At 44.0% G+C, this 20,657-nt stretch overlaps 3 protein-coding genes across 3 annotated transcripts; all 3 read right to left on the reverse strand.

Moving 5' to 3' along the window:
• Positions 1-3,875: 3,875 nt before the first annotated feature.
• Positions 3,876-4,223, reverse strand: BJ212DRAFT_1287078 (uncharacterized protein; the record flags this gene model as incomplete). Its single annotated transcript, XM_041331970.1, has 1 exon — positions 3,876-4,223. A coding segment is annotated over one exon (348 nt), but the record flags the coding sequence as incomplete, so codon positions are not given.
• A 10,983-nt stretch (positions 4,224-15,206) lies between these two features.
• On the reverse strand, positions 15,207-15,941 carry BJ212DRAFT_89563 (uncharacterized protein). The gene is made up of 2 exons (XM_041344292.1): positions 15,289-15,941; positions 15,207-15,236 (listed from the first exon to the last, which is right to left on the reverse strand). Exon 1 carries the CDS (start codon positions 15,862-15,864, stop codon positions 15,469-15,471), a length of 396 nt encoding a protein of 131 aa, XP_041185961.1. The 5' UTR covers positions 15,865-15,941; the 3' UTR covers positions 15,207-15,236; positions 15,289-15,468.
• Positions 15,942-19,315: 3,374 nt separating this feature from the next.
• Positions 19,316-20,047, reverse strand: BJ212DRAFT_1400125 (uncharacterized protein; the record flags this gene model as incomplete). The annotated part of the gene is made up of 2 exons (XM_041337306.1): positions 19,595-20,047; positions 19,316-19,541 (listed from the first exon to the last, which is right to left on the reverse strand). Coding segments are annotated over exons 1-2 (233 nt in total), but the record flags the coding sequence as incomplete, so codon positions are not given.
• Positions 20,048-20,657: the final 610 nt, after the last annotated feature.

The raw sequence follows: 20,657 nt of genomic DNA on the forward strand, positions 1-20,657 counted from the left end.
AGTAGAATGTCATGGTGAGGCATGTAAAAACTGCAGCATTGAGCAGTGAGTTAAGGTCCAAATGTGAATGTATCTCTGCAATAAAAACAGGTATGAAAGGAACTCTCTTTGGTTTCTTTGAGGCTTGGGGGGTGAGGTTTGTTGCTCCATTAAGTATGGCTTTGAGTTCAGCGTGGGAAATCTGCCAGTCCCTGCTGTGTAGCAGGTGCCAAGCTTTCAGCCCTACTGCATAGTTCAATAGCACTAATCCTGAGTATGATCCAGCACAGCTCAAGAAGAACTCAAGAAGCAGTGTCTGGTCTATCAGGCACTGCTTCTCTTCTATTATATTCTGCAAGTCACAGTACACATGGAATACAAGGAGTCCTGCTCCATATAGCTCTTTGGTTGATTGTGCCCATGATGACCCCATTACTTCTAGTATCCAATTGAGTTGTGGGTCTGAAATTTGGCAAGTGGGTGATTCTGCTGACAGCTCTGTCAGTCTGGTGCTATTCCCTGCTGGGACCCATAGTCTTAATCAGTCTCATGCTAGACAGTATGGGCAAAGGGTGCATGGGCAAGGGGTAAGGTTCTGTTGATAGGCATGGGGTGTAGGCACTGCAGTGCTTGGGGCTGGCAGCATTGATCCAAAACAGGAGCAATGTTCAGTGTCATTTGTTCCTAAGTGTGCTATTGATGAAGTAGTCTTCTTCAATTCTTGAGGCAAGTGCTCTTTCTGCAGCTTGCTGTCTAATGAGGGCTCTATTGATGAACTTAGTTACTGGAGTGGAGTAGTTCTCATTGTGCAGATGGCAGATTTCTGCAGGGGAGAGAGGTTCAGTGGCATCAATAACAAATGTGCTAAGTTCCTCTGGAATGGGGATTCTGGGAAGAAGTAAGCTGATTGGTCCATAGATACCTCTGGATAGTTTATCAGCTGGGTTAGATGCACTGGCCACATAGGCTGTAGTGATTTTGAGATGGTTGGGCAAGTCATATAAGAACTGGTTGATTCTTCAAAACACACTGTTGACAGCTGTGTTGCAGTGATGCCATTTCCACCATCCTTCCACAATTCCTATGTTGTCTCCATGGACAAGGATGCTGCTGCTAGCGCCAGGGAGAATGGCAAGAGTATATATAAGGAATTTGAATCTGACTGCTTTGGCCCATTCAATGCCTCATTTCCCATTCTGCATCTTCCAACCTGGTATGAGTCTCCAAGCCCTCCAGAACTCTCCAATGATGATTCCAATCCCAATGCCTGAACTAGCATCTAAAAATGTATGAGGGTCTCTGAGCTGTTATGAACTTGGATAGAGCGTTGTTCCAATAAAGGAATCAAGGATCAAGGTCAATCAAGGACTAAGCCTTATCAAGTTAATGCCTCCCTCAGGAGCGATCATCTAGACTCCTGCAGGATCTAGAGTTCAAATGGGACAGTGGCTAGCCTCCTTCCCAAGGAGCTAGAGTTCAAGTATGAAAGAAAACCAAGTAGATTCAAGTTAGAGAAAATACAAGCAGTAACTAAGGTTTATATACATAAGAGAATCATGCACAGACCAAGCTGGGCAAAGGGTAATGACTACTAAGAAAGGAAGGTTCATGGGAAAACAAAGTGTGAGTCAGAGATAAAGGAGACCATGAGGAAACAGCACAGTAAAAAGGAAGCATTAGAAGTACAGCCATAAGGCATCTGCAGTGATGATGGGAAAAAGAGTGGGGTACTGTAACATGAGTGGGGATGATGGGTATATGTTTCTTGTCACTCCACCGGATTGTAATAGTGCTGACCACCATATCAAATCCTTGGCTATACCTTTGTTAGGTCTGTGTGGGAGAAATGGCTTGCTCCCACACAATGCCAGCATGCTTTCAAGTCCCATTAAATATGCCCATCCTTGAGGTACTGTGGCGCAGGTGTGCAATAGCTTGCCATATAGCTTTTGTACATCAAGTAGGATGTGTGCTTTTCTCTTCCTCCATTCACAAATTATTAGGAGGTACTTGTCAGTCTTATCTGAACTTAGTGAGACTGTTCTAAGCTTAATGTCCCAAAGAAAACCTGTATGGATCATCAATGATTGAAACAGCTAATCTTTTATAAGCTTCCATAGGATGCCCATATCCTCTGACACCTTATTGATGTCTTGGAGGCTGCAGTTGAAACATTTGTCATGTTCTGATCTGGGAGAGTGTTCTGATAAGTCTTTCAGTGGATTAGCACAGTTCTTGCTGTGTTCCTCAAGCTGTCCAGTGCTTGGACATATCTCTTCATACCATAAGTGACTTCCTGACTGGTGTATTCCTTCTCTGGCAAAGGCTTCTGACCATGTGGCACACATTTGGTTATACTCCTTGAGGTACTCTCTAAGGATTTTGAAAAAGATATGGTTGTCTACCCACTTGTTGAGGGGGCCAATCACATGGTATCTGAAGATCTCTGCCCCAGCATCTGCAATGTGACTGTAAAAACCTGCTGAAGGGGTAGCCCTGAATGCTGTACATGTGTCCATGCAGAATGAGTTTTCTGCAATTTGTACTACCTTACCTTGCCATTGCAATGGGTGCAGGGGTACTGTCCTGTAGGCATCTGCAATGTCTCTTGTGACTGCCTCTGACCCTCGGGGGACTGTGGCAACTATTTGATATATTACTGAGAATTTTCCCCAAGTTATCGGGAAGTTGTTGGCATTGATGTACAAGTTGATGGATGGGCTTGGGAAAGTGGTTGTGATTTAGTGCAGGAAGGAGAAATTCTGGATGATTCTGAATTTTCCAGGTCTCCCTGGCTTCAGGATGATTGAAAGTGGGGAGGATTGGAAAGGACCAATCAGCTGTTCTAGGGAGTTAGCTGTGAATAGTCCCACATGTCTCCCTGTTTCAAGTTCTTTCTGGATGATGAGATTGAACTCATTCTGATACTTGTAAACTGAATCTTTATTTGGGGGGATCTGTACAGTGAAGATAGGTGGGAAATCTATTCTGAAGCCTGAACAGAAACCTTCTGGTATTTTACTAAAACAATTAATAAGTCCTATGAGCTGTAGTTCATAGTCCCAAGCTTCTGCTCTATACAGCGTCTGAGGGTGCAGCTTTCTGTGCTTAAGGACATTTTTGGGCTCCATGAGTGGTAGCCCTGCACCCTGAACACACATGCTTGGCATTGTGCATCCTTTGTCCTGCTGCCAAGCGGTGCATATCTGTCTCCCATCTTTGGTCCACAAGACTTTAATAATATGCTCTGAGAACGCTTCATGGTTCCCATCTCACATGTGAGTGAGTGCACACTCAATTGTCCTGTACAGGTTCCTCCCGAGGCAAACTGCACAGCATGGAAGTGGCCTAGCATTGATAGGTGCCTGAGTAGTGTGTACCTTTTTGTTGCTTCTGGTTGCTGCTTCTGCTGCTGGAAACAGGTGCTTTGGGGCTGTTCCTGGCTGCTGTTGCACATGGGGATATTCCTGGTTGTTGGGAGTGGCAGCTGTGGCAGCCTGTTATTGGTTGAGGTTCATAGTGGCACCCAGTATGAATTAGTGATGTTCCATGAGGGTAAACCATTGTGAGTAACAGGTAATGGGGTGGTCCAGGTGATGATGGCATGGCCCAGGCATCATTTGATATGACATGGTGCATGCAATTGGCATGACTGGACAGACACATGTTTGTCCCAAATGGAAGGATGGGTGCATCATGATTGATGCAGGGGGGGTTGTGCGTGATTGCAGCAAAAGGTTTTTTGCCAGCATGTGATAGCTGACAAAAGGAATGTACCCAGTGAATGATTACACTAAGTGAAATGAACAAAATGAAAATGATAAAATGAAGGGGAGTTGAGCAGAGCTTGAAGCAAAGTAGGAGGACAAAGCACTGACCTTGATGGCTGTGAACACCTAGTCATGCTGCTCATTAAATAAGTCTTTCCTAGCTTCTAGAAGTAGATCTTGATTGATCTCTTCCAGGCTCCAGTCATGCACTGTTCCCACTGTGAGGTGCCATCTGTGCCTTTGCTGTGACTGGTATAGCAGAAGTGCTCTTTGCTTGAGCATGTCTGGGGTGTGACACCAGCAATGTTCTTGGAGTACAGTCCAGAATTGGATGTGCATCTGGACCCTGTCATTGGGCCAGTCATGGACTCTCATTGACATGATCATTCTTGGTGCTGCCTTGTTGAACTCCTCCCATGTGAGTTGTTCATCCTTGACTACCAGGGCTGCTCTGGGATCTTTGACTGCTGCTGCCAGTACCTAGGAGTGGACTCTGTCATTAGATAGCATCATTACTAGCACATCTGGCTCAGTGATTAGTGTCGAGATTTTGGCATCATTCAGTCCTCTATTGGTGAAGTAGTGGAGCTTGCAATACTCTCTGGCTTTCAACCTCCTTGTTGCATACTGTGCAGGGATTATGGTGGGGTCAGAAGGAACCTTGGCTCTGATGAGGGGTATGTATTTAGTCTTGTTCTTCTTGCACTCCTCACAGCATGCTGCCTCCTCTTCATCTTTGAGGGTCTGCTGATGTTGTTCCTCTTCTTTCTCTTCCTGCCTTCGAACATTATCTATATGCTCTCGTCATTCGGCCCAATGCATTTTGTCCACATTGTTCCTCACAGTCCATAGCACTGTTAACAAACAGACTGCTTATTCATCTGTGAGTCCTTCATGTACTAGCTGCTGTCAGGCTTCATGGTGCTCAATTAGAGTGAAATCTGGTCATATAGCAATGTTAGGATCTCCATTAAACATTTGTAGACTTTACTTTGAAGAATGCAAAAGAACTGAGACTAGCGCCTAGTACTTAGGACAAGAAGATTTGTAGGCTGATGTGGGAAGGAACAAGAGTTCTGCACCACCTTGCCTAATTTTGCATGTAGACTCAATTCTACGCCAGCCTCATGCCTCAGCCTGCTTAGAAAGCCATGTATATATAAGTTTTCCAATGATTGTTACCTCTGCCAGTCCATTTATCAAATCACCAAGTTTCAAGTCCTGAGTACTGAAACCCAAAACTTCAAAACTTGAAACTCAAAACTCATACATTTTTACACCTTTTGAGTTTCAAGTTTTGGGTTTCAATGCTTGGGTTTTGGGTGTTGAGTTTTGGGTTTCAGTACTTGGTAAATGTCAGACATGGTGTATTCAGGCTTTCAGGTTTCAGGTTTCCATGGTTGATGATAGGTATATGCATTCACATAGGGGTATGTACTCCATGTCTTCAATTCTCTGGTGCCTACATCAGCAAACTGATTTGTTTCTTATCCAACTATCTAAGCCCAGTTATGTTTATATGTGATAACAACTACCTTGGCCCACCTGTCAATATACATCAGCAAAACCCTAACCCTATGTGCAGCACTGCACAATGCTGCACAGCAATCACAGTGTCACAGTGAGGTCCCCCCATGTACAGTGCTGTACAGTGCTGCACACTACACAATTTCTCAATGAAATACAATTATTAGCACACCATCTTGTTATATACATGTTTGTGACTACATTACACTCATTTTTACATAGAATCAATACTTGTGTGGTGCTGCAGAGCCTTTACAACAAAATCTATTTGACCTATGACATGCTGTGTGGCTGTGGCACTGTACCCAAATCAGGGTTTTGCTGATGTAATATATATCACTACCTCAGCCTATATGTATGTCCATATGTCCATATAGTATACAAATACCTTGGCCCTTACATCTATGGACCATCTTCTGAGGTATTGCTGGATTATGAGTCAACAGGGCACTTAGCTGTGTTGACTTTGATCAATGTTGACAGAATCTGAGTCTGAATGTCATTGATGACTTGGATCAAAACTAGTGCAACAGCATTGCTCATATGTCCATATAGTATACCAATACCTTGGCCCATACATCTAAATGATATGTATCTGGGCCCACCCATCTATATGACATCCCCCTATGTTGGCCCACCCATCTATGTAAAATACCCCAGGTTGGCCCACCTGTATATATAATAAATATTTCACTGCCCCATCAGCCCACCTGTCTATATAATAATATCTGCCATACATCTCTCTTCAGCCCAGCTATCTATAATATATGTCTATCCTACTCTACATATTGCCCAGATGGGCTCACCCATCTCCATCAGTAATAATACTTCCCCCAGCCCATCCACCATCATCAAGGATATTTATAACATCAGCATAGATGGGCCCACCTGTCAACATTGAGGATATACATAACATCAGTCCATAGTCCACTGGCCCATCTTATACAGGATATTATGTAGGTCAGGTGACCCATATAATATGGAGTTTGTCACTGAAGGGGCTCATATTTCAATAATAATTGCAATATATACAGTGGCTCAAAAAAGTGTCCCAATGTTTGTGGATTTTCATGTAATTGCTTGATTGTGAGTCAGGGTGTGGGAATATGACTAAGCTATAGGGAGATGTCAGAAAGCTCTGTTTCTTTGTGTTATCCTTGTCCACTATAGCATGAAAATCTGATGTTATCATGTGAATATATGGACATCTCAATCTAGTGACTCATTGGGACACTTTCTTGACTTCAAATTTAACCAATCCAATCTCTATAATTACAGTACTTGGTCTTTCTTCCTGATGTTCTAATCACTTCTCCCACTCTTATAAACACACTATCTATCAATTCCTGTCATTACTCATTACCAATCTTCTCCTACTGTGCTGCAGCTCCTCCCAATAGCTGAAATAGCCCCTATGGAGGATCATGACACACTCCAAGTAATCTCCTGAGCAATTTCCAGGGCTGTTCAATAGGGTTGAGGTCTGAGGATTGTGCTGGCCATGATATAATAGCAATATTATAGTTTTCAAACCATTTGGTAGCCAACTGGCAGTATGCTTAAGATTATTATCTTATTAGAAGATAGAGTCTTCTTCATCAGTTTCTGATTCCTGCATGCTTCTATGAAGACACTTCTCCAAAACTGAGATGCACTACTCTGCATTTATTCTCCTCTCCACCTCACATAAAATTCCTACTCTATTCCATCTCATACAGTCCCATATCACAAAGTTTTCTCCTCCAAACTTGAGTGTTTCCTTGACTTCTCTTTGTCCTAGTAGTTTCTTCTGCATTTTTCAATACATATTCCCAGTTATCTGACCCCATCCTATTGAATTTTGTCCTGTTTGACCAGTTAGTCCTATTCCAGTCCTCAAAGTCCAATACTGGTGCTTGAGAGCAAAGGCTGGTCTCCTCCCTCTATAGGATGAAGATATGAGAAGCTTATCTTCTTAGAGCTCTCTGACATCTCCCTATAGCTTAATCATATTCCCACACACTGACTCACAATCAAGCAATTACATGAAAATCCACAAACATTGGGACACTTTTTTAAGCCACTATACCAATGTCACACAATGAAATGCAAAAATTCCACTAAGTCTGACAAGTCCATTCAATTATCACTACAACACTACTATTCCATTTCTCTGATTTCAGCTACATAGAACTATAGAGTAACCTGGTTGCCTATATATCACTACAGTGAATATGTTGTATTTCTGCCATGATTACTTAGAATTACTACTACAGTAATTAATACTTGCTATGGTCACTACAGGGCTACATAGCACTATGTAGACTATTGACTGACTATTGTGACTCCAACCATCTACTGTGGCCCACTGTAGCCCACTGTAGCTTGCTGTAGCCTATTGTAGTTCTATATAGTCTGAGTTACTGCTACATAGCTGTCACCAGGACTACCACAAATTTTGTTTTTTGCTGATGTAAGGCCATTAATATACAGTGGCTCAAAAAACTGTCCGCATGTTTTGATATTTTTCACTATCTATGATATTGTGTGAGAATGAACAAATGCCTTAAGGACATGGTTATACCACATTGTAGTATGGCTTCAGGGCTTTCATTTGAGCCCTACACCGTGGGAATCGGTGGAGATATGGTGGAGATACAAGGCTCACAAAATGGTGACTCATGCGGACAGTTTTTTGACTCAAGTATTTTACAATAATAACCAGGTATTCTAGTATTTTGTATGACCTCCCTTGGCTTTAATTACTGCCTCTATCCTTCTAGGCATACTCTCAATTAATTTCTGGCAATCCTCAGCTGTGATCTTCCCCCATTCCACTGCTACTCTCTCCCAAAGCTCCCATAGTCCTTTAGGGGGGTTTTCATAGGCTTGAAGCTTTTTCTTGAGTGTTCCCCAGAGATGTTCAATGACATTGACATCAGGAGACTGTGCTGGCCAGTCAAGAACATTGATGTTATGTTCTTCAAACTATTCCTTAGCTCTTCTGGATGTGTGCTTGGGATCATTATCCTGTTGGAAAATGATATCTTCTTCATCAATCCCTGATTCTGCCAAGCTAGGCAGCAAGTGGTTATTTAAAATGTCCACATACTGCTCAGCATTCATCTTCCCCTCAACCTCAGCAAGCATTCCCATACCATTCCATCCCATACAGCCCCATACCATTAAAGAACCTCCTCCAAACTTGACAGTCCCATTAACCTCTCTGTCTGTTAGGCCATCTCCCTTCTTTTCCCATACATATACCTTCCCATCTGACCCAATCCTATTGATTTTGGTCTCATCTGACCATATAACATGCTTCCAGTCCTCTACAGTCCAGTGTTGATGAGCTAAGGCAAAGGCTAGTCTTCTCTGCCTATGTTTGATGGAGAGAAAAGGCTTTTTCTTCTTTGTTACTGCCTTGAGATGAGCTGCCTTGAGAACATTCCTCACAGTTTGTGAAGAGACAGGGGTAGTGATGGTGGAATTGATATAATGGGTGGCTTGGACAGCATTATCAGCCTTTCCTGTAGTGATATGTTGGATAATAGCCCTTTTGCCAGTAGAGGTAAGCTTGGATGGATGTCCTCCACAAGAGTTTTCCTTGTCTGGGTGGCTTTCTTTGATAAACTTGGCCACAGTGGACTTGCATACTCCAGTTCTAGAGGAAATTTGGTGAGCAGAGAGGCCAGCATAAGACAGAGAGAGGATATTATCTCTTTGAGCAGAGGAGATGGCTTTCATGGTGATTATGACTATGATACATGAGATATTCTGGTTTATATAGTTAGATATAGTCATAAAATAACATAATAACACCACTTTATAATTTATATAATAGTGGCATGATTTTTGTAGTGTCATAAATAATGATTTATATAGTTTTAATATACACTCAAAAAACTGTCCACATGAGTCATCATTTTATAAGCCTTATGTCTCCACCATATCTCCACTGATTCCCACGGTGTAGGGCTCAAATGAAAGCCCTGAAGCCATACTACAATGTGGTATAACCATGTCCTTGAGGCATTTGTTCGTTCTCACATAATATCATAGATAGTGAAAAATGTCAAAACATGTGGACAGTTTTTTGAGCTACTGTATGAAACACTACTTGTGCTGACTAGTATTCTGTACCCTCAGTACCATGAGCCAAGGCAAGGATATCTTTGGAGATGCCAACATTGAGGTTGTTGCTAGCAAGTTTGAAAAGCAGCATAGTTGTAATTATTATTGTGAGTGGCCAGGTTTCAGCCTATATCCTTTCACAAAGCAGCCAGACAGTAGCATAGATGACACTGAGCCTATGTTAAGAACCATGTTGCTCAAGAGAGAGAGAGACTGACTTAGAGGGGCTTGGCCTCAGCTCATATGCTGTGCCCCTTACCCGAGTATGTGCCCTTTATTTCATATGAGGTCTGATGATGGTCTAATGAAGTCTGGAGGACTTCCAGAGGCTGACTACTCTGGTGGAGTGCTAGAGGACTTCTGAAGGAGCATGGGAAACATCTGGAGGAGCACAGGAGAGTTCCGGAGGAATGCAGGAAGTGCTCAGGAGAGTTCCCACTGCAAGGTAATACTTCTACAGGAAACAGGATGGAAGGATAGGATGTCTGAAGGTCTGGAGGATAGGAGGACAGGAGGATGTCCAGAGGTACAAAGGACAGGACGTCCAAAAGTACAGAGGGCAGGACATTCAAAGGTATGGAGGGCAGGATGTCCAAAGGACAGGATACCCAGAGGTCTGGAAGGAATAGGGGCTACATCAGACAGAGTCTGATATAGAAACAAACAGAGGTAGACTACCCTAAGGTAGAGTCAGAGAGAACAGGGATTGGACCTAAGTCTGGAAAGAGGGTAAGTGCCAGAAAGGCAAAGCTCTGGCCTAGGGAATCAATCCCTAGGCCTGATGGATAGGACAGACTTAGGTGGACCAAAGTCCAAGAGAGGATTGGGCAAGTAGAGCAATGTCTAAGATGATATTCAAACTGAGGAACTACAGGAGTATCTACAGGGATTATATACTGGACAATATCTGAGGGGATCAGTAAGCAAAGGAGCAGGGCTATGTACGAGCATGTGGAAACACATTAGTAAGTAAGACAGAACATAACTAAATGAACTCAGAGATGAAGACTCATACAAGGATCAATCAGCAAGACAGAATGAGAGGTAACTGAAAGCCAGAAAGGCAGAGATGTCTAAATGGGGATAGGCACAGGATATCAGACAGAGGGCAGGAATATATCCAGAGATAATTATGGCTGATATCCAGAGGTCTGGAGATCTGAGGATCTGGAAGGTGAGGTGGATACAGGACTGGGATATGACAAGGTGGATATAGTCCTGAATCTGAGATGAGGTGAAGTTCAGATGTCTTGCTGGATGGAGTGCACATATGGTGGACAGGATAGGGTGGTATGGATCAGGCTAGTAGTGAGGATCCAGAGGTCCAGAGCTCAGGGGTAAATCCAGGATGGAGTCAATCCTACTGAGGTGTGGAGCACACAGTGGAAGGGGATCTGGCAATGAGTCGGATATGGGGTCCAGACATAGGCTCGGAAGGCATGGGAATATTATGGAATGTGAGTCCAGATTGTGGGATATGACAGCCTACTGCTAGTGGTAGCAGCACAGATGATGCTGACATTTCTTGAGTGATACTGTAGAGATATGACACTAACTTCAACCACATCCATCCATGACTAGACCAAAATAGCTTCAGTCAGGTGTGATGAAGTGTACATACTATTGCATTGCCATCATCAATGACAGGTGTCCAAGTCTGTCAGTACTTCACTATTGCTACTCATGGCTTCACCTGTAAGCTGTCAAATAATGCTGGGAATGGTCTTAAATGCTGGAACTGTAAGTCTGAAACTGATGCATTTGTCACCTTGGATTGGCTTGAATGTGGTCGCATTTTTGAGCAGAACCACCTTCTATCATCTGTCAGATGTGAAATCAAACAGTTGTTAACTGTTCCAACATCAATTCAGTCAACCATCCCATTGCAGACCTTATCTGTCACACAGCTGCTTGATACCAATTTCATCACTACACTTGACCACAACCTCAACTCAGTGGTCTTGATGCCAGTGATGTGCCTCTGGACATATTAACTGACTATCTAGCTTCAGAAGGGTTACAGACCTATCCCAGTTGTGTGTTAGATGTCACCAATGGCAGTCCCACCCCTGCAACACAATCCAAAGTCTATGATGTTGGAGAGGGTGACATTGATGGTGAAGTTGACAGTATTTCAAAGGTAGATTGTGGGCATGGAAAGCATAGATGGATTGCAAATAGGATGTACACCAACTTTTAGTCTCATTGAGGCACTCTATATGTTTTTTTATTGAATTTACTGCATGCCACAATCTAGCTTCATCAGCAAAACCCTAACCCTATGTGCAGCACTGCACAGCACTGCACTGCAATCACAGTGTCACAGCAAGGTCCCCCCATGTACAGTGCTGTACAGTGCTGCACACTACACAATTTCTCAATAAAACATAATTATTAGTACACCATCTTGTTATATACATGTTTATGACTACAATACACTCATTTTTACATAGAATCAATACTTGTGTGGTGCTACAGAGCCTTTACAACAAAATCTATGTGACCTGTGACACACTGTGTGGCTGTGGCGCTGTACCCAAATCAGGGTTTTGCTGATGTTCAGTCATGAAAAATCAGTGTGACAGTCACATTGAATAGCTTCAATTCATGGCAGCTTGTGATGCATGACAAAGTTAGTGTTGTATCTCTACAGTAGTTAGTTTGCTGTATTGTATGTTGGGCTGGGGGTTGTACTTGTATATTATTGTGATGTTCTCAATATTTGACTATGATTCTCTGCAACAATCAACCTAGTAGTGAAAACTGGAAAACACCAAATCAGGTCCAGTGCAAACTGGCAACCCAAAGGTGCACAAAGTCCTCTTACCTATTATAACTACATAATGCTGACTAAAGGGGCGCGGAGTCCATGCCAAGTTACTCAAATGTTTGCACTGCGCAGATCCCACTAAGTACAAGTTGTCAATTTAAATTATCCCTGACTCGAGGAAGTGGAGGATTTGTTTAATTTTGTTGGTTACTAAAAGGCCATCAGGAAATTCACACATTCCTTATTTTGCCCTTAAACAGACTTATTTGCACTTAACTGCCTTGTTGAAAATGGATCTACTTGTCCGAAATTTCAACTTGAATGTATTCAGAAAAAAAATGTTGAGGTGTATTAATATATATGTTTTATTGTGTTTAACACTCAAAAAACACAAGATATGCTAGGTGAATGATGTGAGAGAGAGCAAACGAGTTTTGAGATAAGTGTGTTAAGGACATTAAGGAATGTGTGAATTTACTGATGGAGCTCGTCTGTGTTTTCTTTTTTTCGACGCATGACAAGCTTGTATATGTTTGAAATATGGGTCGACGTCCATAATCAAGAAAGAACGACTGTCTTCCTTCTATTTAGTTTGGCTAGAGGAGACTAAGCCTTTGCGCACTAAGTCTCATCTGAAATCTCCGTTTGCAAGTCACGGTATAGCTATAGGTCAAATTCAGAGAAGAGAACATCCGCAACCTTCAACCAGATTTTTAACTTCGAAAGCATAGGACCTTTACTTGGCATCAACCCTGGCTCGAATTTGAAGACCTGACATCTCAGTGAACGCCTGGATTCTCGTCTGTGGTGTACTGTGTTTGTAACAATGTATGCAGTGTGTCTGTAGTTTCAGGCGTTCAATACTACGATAGCCTAATCATCACTGGTACTACCGCTGCGTCATCCTCAGCTCAACCCACCAGTAAATGGAATAGTAAATATGTTATCGTAGCAGCAAACGCAGTACCCCAAGATGTGACCACCGTAGGCCATGTCAATACTGGCGACATAGCTCGGCATTCTGCATTCAATTTACTAGACTCTGAGTGACAACTATCATAGCGAACAGGAACTATCAACCCATCAACTTAACGATATGATGATAAGAGTGATAGAAAGAGTGGTTCTCGACCGACAAAATACTGTGCCGCAGCTGCTGGATACAACTGTCCCCCCGCGCTGCAGAGTGTATAGTTGTATTTTTCTCTCATCTAAGAGGAAACAACGCAAGGAACTGGTTCAAAGTAATATTAACAACAACAAAAAATGAACCGACAGTAACATGTCCGTCCATACCGCCAGCTAATGGGACAATCCGTCTTCTAGACTTGCAGCACGCCCACGCGAGCTGCCCTGATAATCGGCTACCACGGGTATTTGCCCAGAGCCATTGTCTATGACATTACCGGTGGCATAGGCAGCCCTAATGGCACCCCGAATTAATTTCTGGCCGTTAGGTGATATATAAAAGCACATACTTTTTAGGAGCCTCGAATACATATTTTGCGAGCACAACAAGGAGGAGAAATATTCCACAAGATGCTCCAGTCAGGACTTTCACAAACAGTTTGTCCGATGTGAGGCCTGCAATACATATGGCTGAACAGGCTTTGAGAATGGCAATTTAAAATCGGAACTTCCACACACAAACCTGACATTAAAGCCAATGTCGAGACTACCAGAGCTAGCGTAGGAAATGCCATCAGTAAGAGGCAGCATATGAGGCGCCAGCGAGATTCCTTGCACGACTGATAATTGTTATTACTCAAGCCTGAAGACGTATGAAGGCAGGCAAATGACGCACTTCCAGTATGCGTTCGTGTGCATAGCAACTGTCGTAGATGATGAGGACAGAAGTGCCAGTCATCAAACTCATCAACGCAGCTACAAAAGAGATGACTTGGAGGATATAGGATCCTGGACACACGTTACCACGACCCAGTCTCCAGAGAAGGAAGTTTACCATTTACCTTGCTGAATAACCTGTTAGTTTCTACATACGGGCACTATAAGAAACGAAAAATGCTTACGTTTGCATAGGGTATAAGAGATTGGATCGCTGAGAAAAACAGGTAGGTTAAGTTTTTCGTGGTCTTCATACAAGACAAAGAATGAACTTGCGAGGATTGGTGGATATGAAAACAGCACTTGACGTCAAGACCTATTTAATGAAGTCAGCCACAATCCTCGGGCAGCTTTTTATAGTTTGCTTACCAGACCCGCCTGCAAATAAGTTTCAATAACGGAAGGACTATGTTTACCGCCGATGCTTACTGTGATGTTCATGTTCTCAAACCGATTTATCAACATTTTCTTATGCTTTTCTGATTTCTCTTCCGTCGAATTCCGTTTGAGCTCTTCCGAAATCCGTTCGAGCTCTTTCGCATTCCGTTCGAGCTCTTCCGAATCCTGTTCGAGCCCTTCCGATCTCTTTCTGAGCTCTTCCAAATTCTGTTTGAGCTCTGTCAAATTCTTTTTGAGCTCTTCCGAATCCTGTTTGGACTTTGTCGAATTCTTTCTGAGCTCTTCCCAGTGCTTGACCGACGACTTCGATATAGCGATCATACACAACGCCTTAAAGCAGACACACAAACAAGGATCTCTTGGTAGATCACACCATTCGGAGTCATCGGAGGATGATGAGGTGGGAAGGGGGGTGGTGTGTACCGCCGAACTCGTAGGCATGGGGAAAATGCTGAGAGTGATAGTGCACCATAGTGTTGCATGAGCATATATACAGCACTGGCATATGAGCGGTTCTACCCGGAACCGATAGACGCGGAAGGAAGTAAGCTGTGAGCAGAGCAGGAGAGTATACGAAGTGTGTACAATCTTCATCAGCAGCCTCAGGCGCTAGAATGTCACATATATTGTTCATTGAACAGAAGCTCGCCAATGATGTGATACGACAAGTATGGAAGTATCATTAACTTGTCCATCATAAGATAGATCAGCCGGCAGGGTCGCAATCATGAAGTAGAGGGTTCAGATCGCTGGAGAGATGAAAGCAGCGTTTATCTATAGCGCTTCGTCAATGCCAGCTGCGCAGAGGCCACAGCCAATACACTCCAAACATGCTGGTAACACAAGGTAAGGTTGATGTAATAGAAATGGAATAGTCCTGCTTACCGAGGCCACCACAACATGCACACAAGTAGCATGGGCAACACAGGGGATTCTGAAAGGCGCCTGTATCAAACACATGAGGCAATAAGCGCTTTCAAGATTGTTTGATCGAACCTTGACAGCACCAGAAACTGAGCATTATAGCCGCTAAAAGGACGAGGAAAAGGCCAACAAAAACAATAATTAGGTACACTGAAGTGAGTTGTCAGAAAGAACAATGAATGAAGACATTGTTGCACCACATTTTTTGCTCGTGAAGCTTGAGGTGCTACTCGTCGTTTGGCGCTTGTCCAATGCATGACCGTGATTAAGTCTGAGTGCTCCTAACAGATCGCCAACTTCCGAGCAGTAGGAAATGACCAGAAAGGCGCCCACGGAGAGAAGGGAAAGCGCTATAGGCAGGATGATTCGCCGCAGCCTCGATTTGTGGCATGCACGGTGTGATGCTGAAGGGCATTCACATGGGTAACTCAGATCGTGGGCGTTGTGTTGACATGCAGGACTTCTCTTCTTGTCAGTTACGAGAGGACCATACATGTTCATAGTGCTTGTGTTAGGCTGGCTGGAGATAAGAGACATAGTGGTTGAACGTTGAGCTGGCAGAGATGTATCTGATGCGCTGCTGCGGCAATTTGGCACCCATTCTCTGAATCAACCGTACGGACCCGAATTCGGATAGATTACATAAGTTATTTATTCAACCCTGGCAAGCGTCTAGGTGATCGAAGTTCGGACTGAACATTTTGCTAGCCTTTCTGAATTCAGTGCCCGACTCATCAGGACTGTCTGTACACAGCGTAAACCTAGCTACAGACTGACTCAAATGAAATGTCCTAACGAACTATGGAGCATAATAGCAGATCCCATAACGATTTATCAATCCTTACTCCGAAATAACTGCAAAGGCCCAACACCATAACCCCAACTAGAACCCCAACACCAAACTTCCGCAGCCCAATTCTAGCGGTGATTCGCTTTTCGCCCAATGCGCCAGCAGCATCAATCACAGCAATATCTTCCTTTGAAAGCTCTGCCATGTAAACAATGTAAAGTTGCCGTACGTACCAAGTCACTTCTCGAGATAGCACTTACCAATATCGCCTGCATCTTGATAGCCTTCTAAACGTGTTTTCTTGGAACTGGTTCTAGAAAGGCATTGGGAATTGATGATCGACAACGTTGGTAAACGAAGTGGAACCTACGTGACGATAACCGCGCCCTTAGCCCTTGTCCAAGCGAGAAGTACCTGGTCTGTAGTTGCCCCAAGTCGGGTGGCGATCTCGTTTAGCGGAGCATCCAACGGACCACTAGGTTCCTTTGTTAGGGGTCTGCATCCTCACGTCAGTCGCGTGTACGTGATACAATACAAAATTTCCCACTGGAGGGCACTGTATGCCTCGATGATAATGCCATGTTCAGCAGCATACTTCACTATAGGCGCCTGTTGCTGGTAAACATAGGGATGGAGAAGGATCTTTCTTGAAGGTTAGAACCCTGCAAGCAAATCCCATCATGTTGTTCCTTACCTGGTTCGCAGCAGGTTTGATTTTCGCGGACGCCAACAGAATTTCCAAATCTTGTACACCGAAATTACTTACACCAATACTCCTATGTTGGTCAGCGGTGAGCCAAAACAGCAAATAGGGTTGTTGTAACACACTTTGCCAGCCCATCATCCACCACTTTCTCCATTTCTGCCCACGCTGTTGGGATGTCCGGTACCGCGAGGCGTGGGTTATGAATCAGGTATAGGTCTACGTAAGGCGTGCCGATCTGGTACCATTAGCATCTAGATTGACCGGTCGTGGTGGGCCACCCACGTTGTCGATGCTGTTTCTGATCGCAGTAGGGATGTCGAGCCCATCGAAGCCAGAGTATTTAGTCGTAATGAATACATCTCCGCGCGACAGACCGCTTTCGTGAAGAGCGATACCCACCTCACCCTCATTTCCGTACCCCTGAGCGGTGTCTACAAGACCCTCAAATTTCAGACCTTCATATGATTGCAATGCTCAGAGATGCTTGCCGATGTGGTAGTATTTCGTGTCAAAAGCTTGCGCGATCTGGTCGATGGGACCCTGCCCATTCCCAAGGGTCCAGGTACCATAAGCAATACTCGGCATAGCGTAGCCTGATGACGTTGGGTGAATAGGAACTATTCCACCTCATTTGAACTTACCGGAATTCAGCGTGACGAGGTCCCAAGGCATAGTTGTGATACGTCTCTAATCAGGCTTGGGATGGTTGCCAACTAAGTCGTCTGAGAGACGGCTGAATTGCAGAGGCCCAGCTTTCACCGAATGGGAAGAGTATATGAATAGATACACTTGAGGCTAATCTTAGTCTTTCATCGAGCACGTAGCATATGACGGTCATTTGTTTCTTTCCAGCACCTTTGTATACAAATTCTGGGCTGCTTAGATATAACACCTGCAGAGTGCATAGAACAACGCGAAGCACCGATTCAAAGCGACACAAAGTCATCACAAATGAGACATCGACAGTGACATGTCCATCCATACCACCAGCTAATGGCGCAATCCTCCCCCTAGACTTGCTCCCCTACGCGAGGCTGCGCGAAGGGTCTGGTTTTCTGTGATCACTAATACTTGAATTAGTTTTCGAATCAAGCAGGATGAATGGGCACATGCCTGGGACAAACCCCGCTATCGCGGACGACCTTTGGCTCAGAGCTTTGGGGATTGTGACTGTCTGTGGCATGTGATTCAGATTCGCCATCAACGATCCTGATAGCACAAAATAGCACACAAATTAATTTCTGGATGGCGGGTGACATGTATGACCACGCACTCTCTTAAATGAGGACTGAATACACATATTGCAAGTACGCCGAGCAAAATCAGTGTCAAGTAGGTTCCTGCAGTCATAATTTTTACAAAGAGTTTGTCAGATGTGAAACCGGCTATAAAGAAGGCTAAAAGTGTGTTGAGATCAACGACTCGAAACCGGAACGTGCACACAAATTTACCTGTCATCAAAGTCAATGTCGAGACTGCCAGAGCCAGGGATGGATATGCCATCAGTATAAGGCAACATATGCGACGCCAGCGAGAGTGCATTAACGTCTAACGGTCACTGTTACTCAATTCTGAAGTGCGTATGAAGGTGAATGACGCACTTTCATTAACTGATCATTTGTATAGCAAGTGTCATAGATGATGAGAACAGAAGTACCAGTCATCAGACTGATCAACGCAGCTACAAACGCGCACACTTGAAGGATATATGACCCTAATTACACGTTAACATAACGAAGTTTCAAGAGGAGAAAGTGTACCATGCTGAAGAACTTATTAGTTTCCTAGTGAGGGCGGAAGATAAAACAAAAAGGTGCTTACGCTTGCGTAGGGCATAAGAGGTGCAAATGCTGATAACCGACAGATTAGGATTTCGGTAGTTTCCTACAGGACAAAAATGACTTGCGAGGATCAGTGGATATGAAAACGGCGCTTGTCGTCAAGACCTATGCAATGGATGAAGTCAGCCACATTCCTCGAACAACTTTTCAAAATTTTACCAGACCCGCCTGTAGATAAGTTTCAATAATCGAAGAAGCATATTGCCTAAACTTACAGTGACGTTCATGTTTTCAAACCGATTCATCACCATTTCCTTGTGTGCTATCCATTCTTTCTTTATCGGACGCTCTGTGAGGTAACGCCAGTGTTCAGCCGACGACGTCGATACAGCAATCATGCACAATGCCTTGTAGCAGAGACACCAAAATTTATTTTTTGGTAGATCATCATGCCATGGTGCCGGAGGACGAGGTTCACCGGTTGGGGTACCAGATAATGCAGCGGAGATTCTCTTAGGCATAGTCAGAGTGACCGAGAATAGTAGACCAGTGTTGGATGTATATATACTCCAGCACCATATGAGATGGTCCTGCCAGGATCGCGGGAGGGAGAGCAGAACACCAGCAAGGAGAGCGCAACAATTGTAGGCGATCTTCGTTGACAACCTCGGTCGCCGGAATGACACATACACTGGCACATGCAGTGTTCTATGAAATCAAAGCTTACACGTGGATACAAGATGTATGGAAGTACACGCGGTATAATAACTTGTCCATTTTAAGATAGGTACTCAGCTCACAAAACCACAACCACAGTATCCAGTGCTCAGATCACTTGAGACTAGGACACAGATGAAGGTGGCATTCAACTAGGAGGGGCCCCGAGCTTCGTCGATCCCCACTGCGCAGAGGCCGCAACCAGTGCACTCCAAACATGCTGGCAACAGAAGTTAGGGTTGCATCAGACAGAAGTGGTATAATTCTGCTTACCGAAGCCACCACAACATGCACGCAAGTGCATGGGCAACACACGCGGGGGTTCTCGAAGGTGCCTGTGTAAAAAAAACACACGACAATAAGTGATTTCAAGAGTGTTGCCAGCCCTAGATCAAACCTGTCGTTTCCAACACCAGACTCAATCGAGCACCATGGCATGATGACTCATGAGACATGACCGTGACCAAGTGCAAGTGCTCTCGACAAACCACCGACTTGCAAGTGGTGGAAAATGACTAGGAAGCCGCCTATGGAGAGAAGGGAAAGCACTTAGCACTACAGGAAGCGCCACAGTTGCGCTTTGTTGCATGCAGTGCCTGATGCTGGTGGAAAATGTGATTCAAATTATGGTCATCGTGTTGACATAGAAGGCTTCTCTTCTCGTTGCGAGCGGACCATAAATGTACTTGTGTTGAGCTGGCTGGAGATCGATAAAAGACATTGGTTGTGATCTACTAGTAGGACCCCCGGGGACCGGGGCCATTTCCGAGGAATCATTATTGCTGCCACCCAAGCTTCGACCTCGAATTTAACCCTTCAATTTGAATGCGAAGTATCATACTGACATGCAAGCACTTATATGCAGCGTATCGCACTGGAGTATAGCAGTCTATGCCAATCCTGGCAAGCCTGTCTAGCTATATTTTGATGAAATTCACATTCAGATTGAGTTCACAACTTGAATTAGTTGCCGGCCCTTCAAGCTAAGTTTCAGTACCCAACTCATCAGGCCCATTGTCTCTATGTAAACCTAGCTAAAACTTTATTTAGATGAAACATCCTGTGAGCGAAGGAGCATTATAGATCCAATAACAATCTGTCAATCCTTACTCTGAAATAACAGCAAAGGCTCGATAGGTTACAGCGCAAGGATGGAAAAAGATCTTTCTCGAATCTCGAAGGTTAGACTCCGGGCCCCCGCGAGCAAAGTTTATCATATTGATCTCTTACCTGGCTCACCGCAAACTTATACCACTCCTTTATTGATATATTAGCGGGAAGCCAAAGCAGCAAACAAGGATGTCACCATATATTTTAACAGTCAGTCCGTCGGGAT

Source organism: Suillus subaureus (assembly GCF_016647635.1).
Source record: "Suillus subaureus strain MN1 chromosome Unknown BJ212scaffold_107, whole genome shotgun sequence".
Taxonomy (NCBI): Eukaryota; Fungi; Basidiomycota; class Agaricomycetes; order Boletales; family Suillaceae; genus Suillus; species Suillus subaureus.

What these genes read in the sequence shown, in the direction of transcription:
- BJ212DRAFT_89563 (XM_041344292.1), bottom strand. Translation starts at nt 15,864, where the DNA reads ATGTCTCTTATCTCCAGCCAGCCTAACACAAGCACTATGAACATGTAT.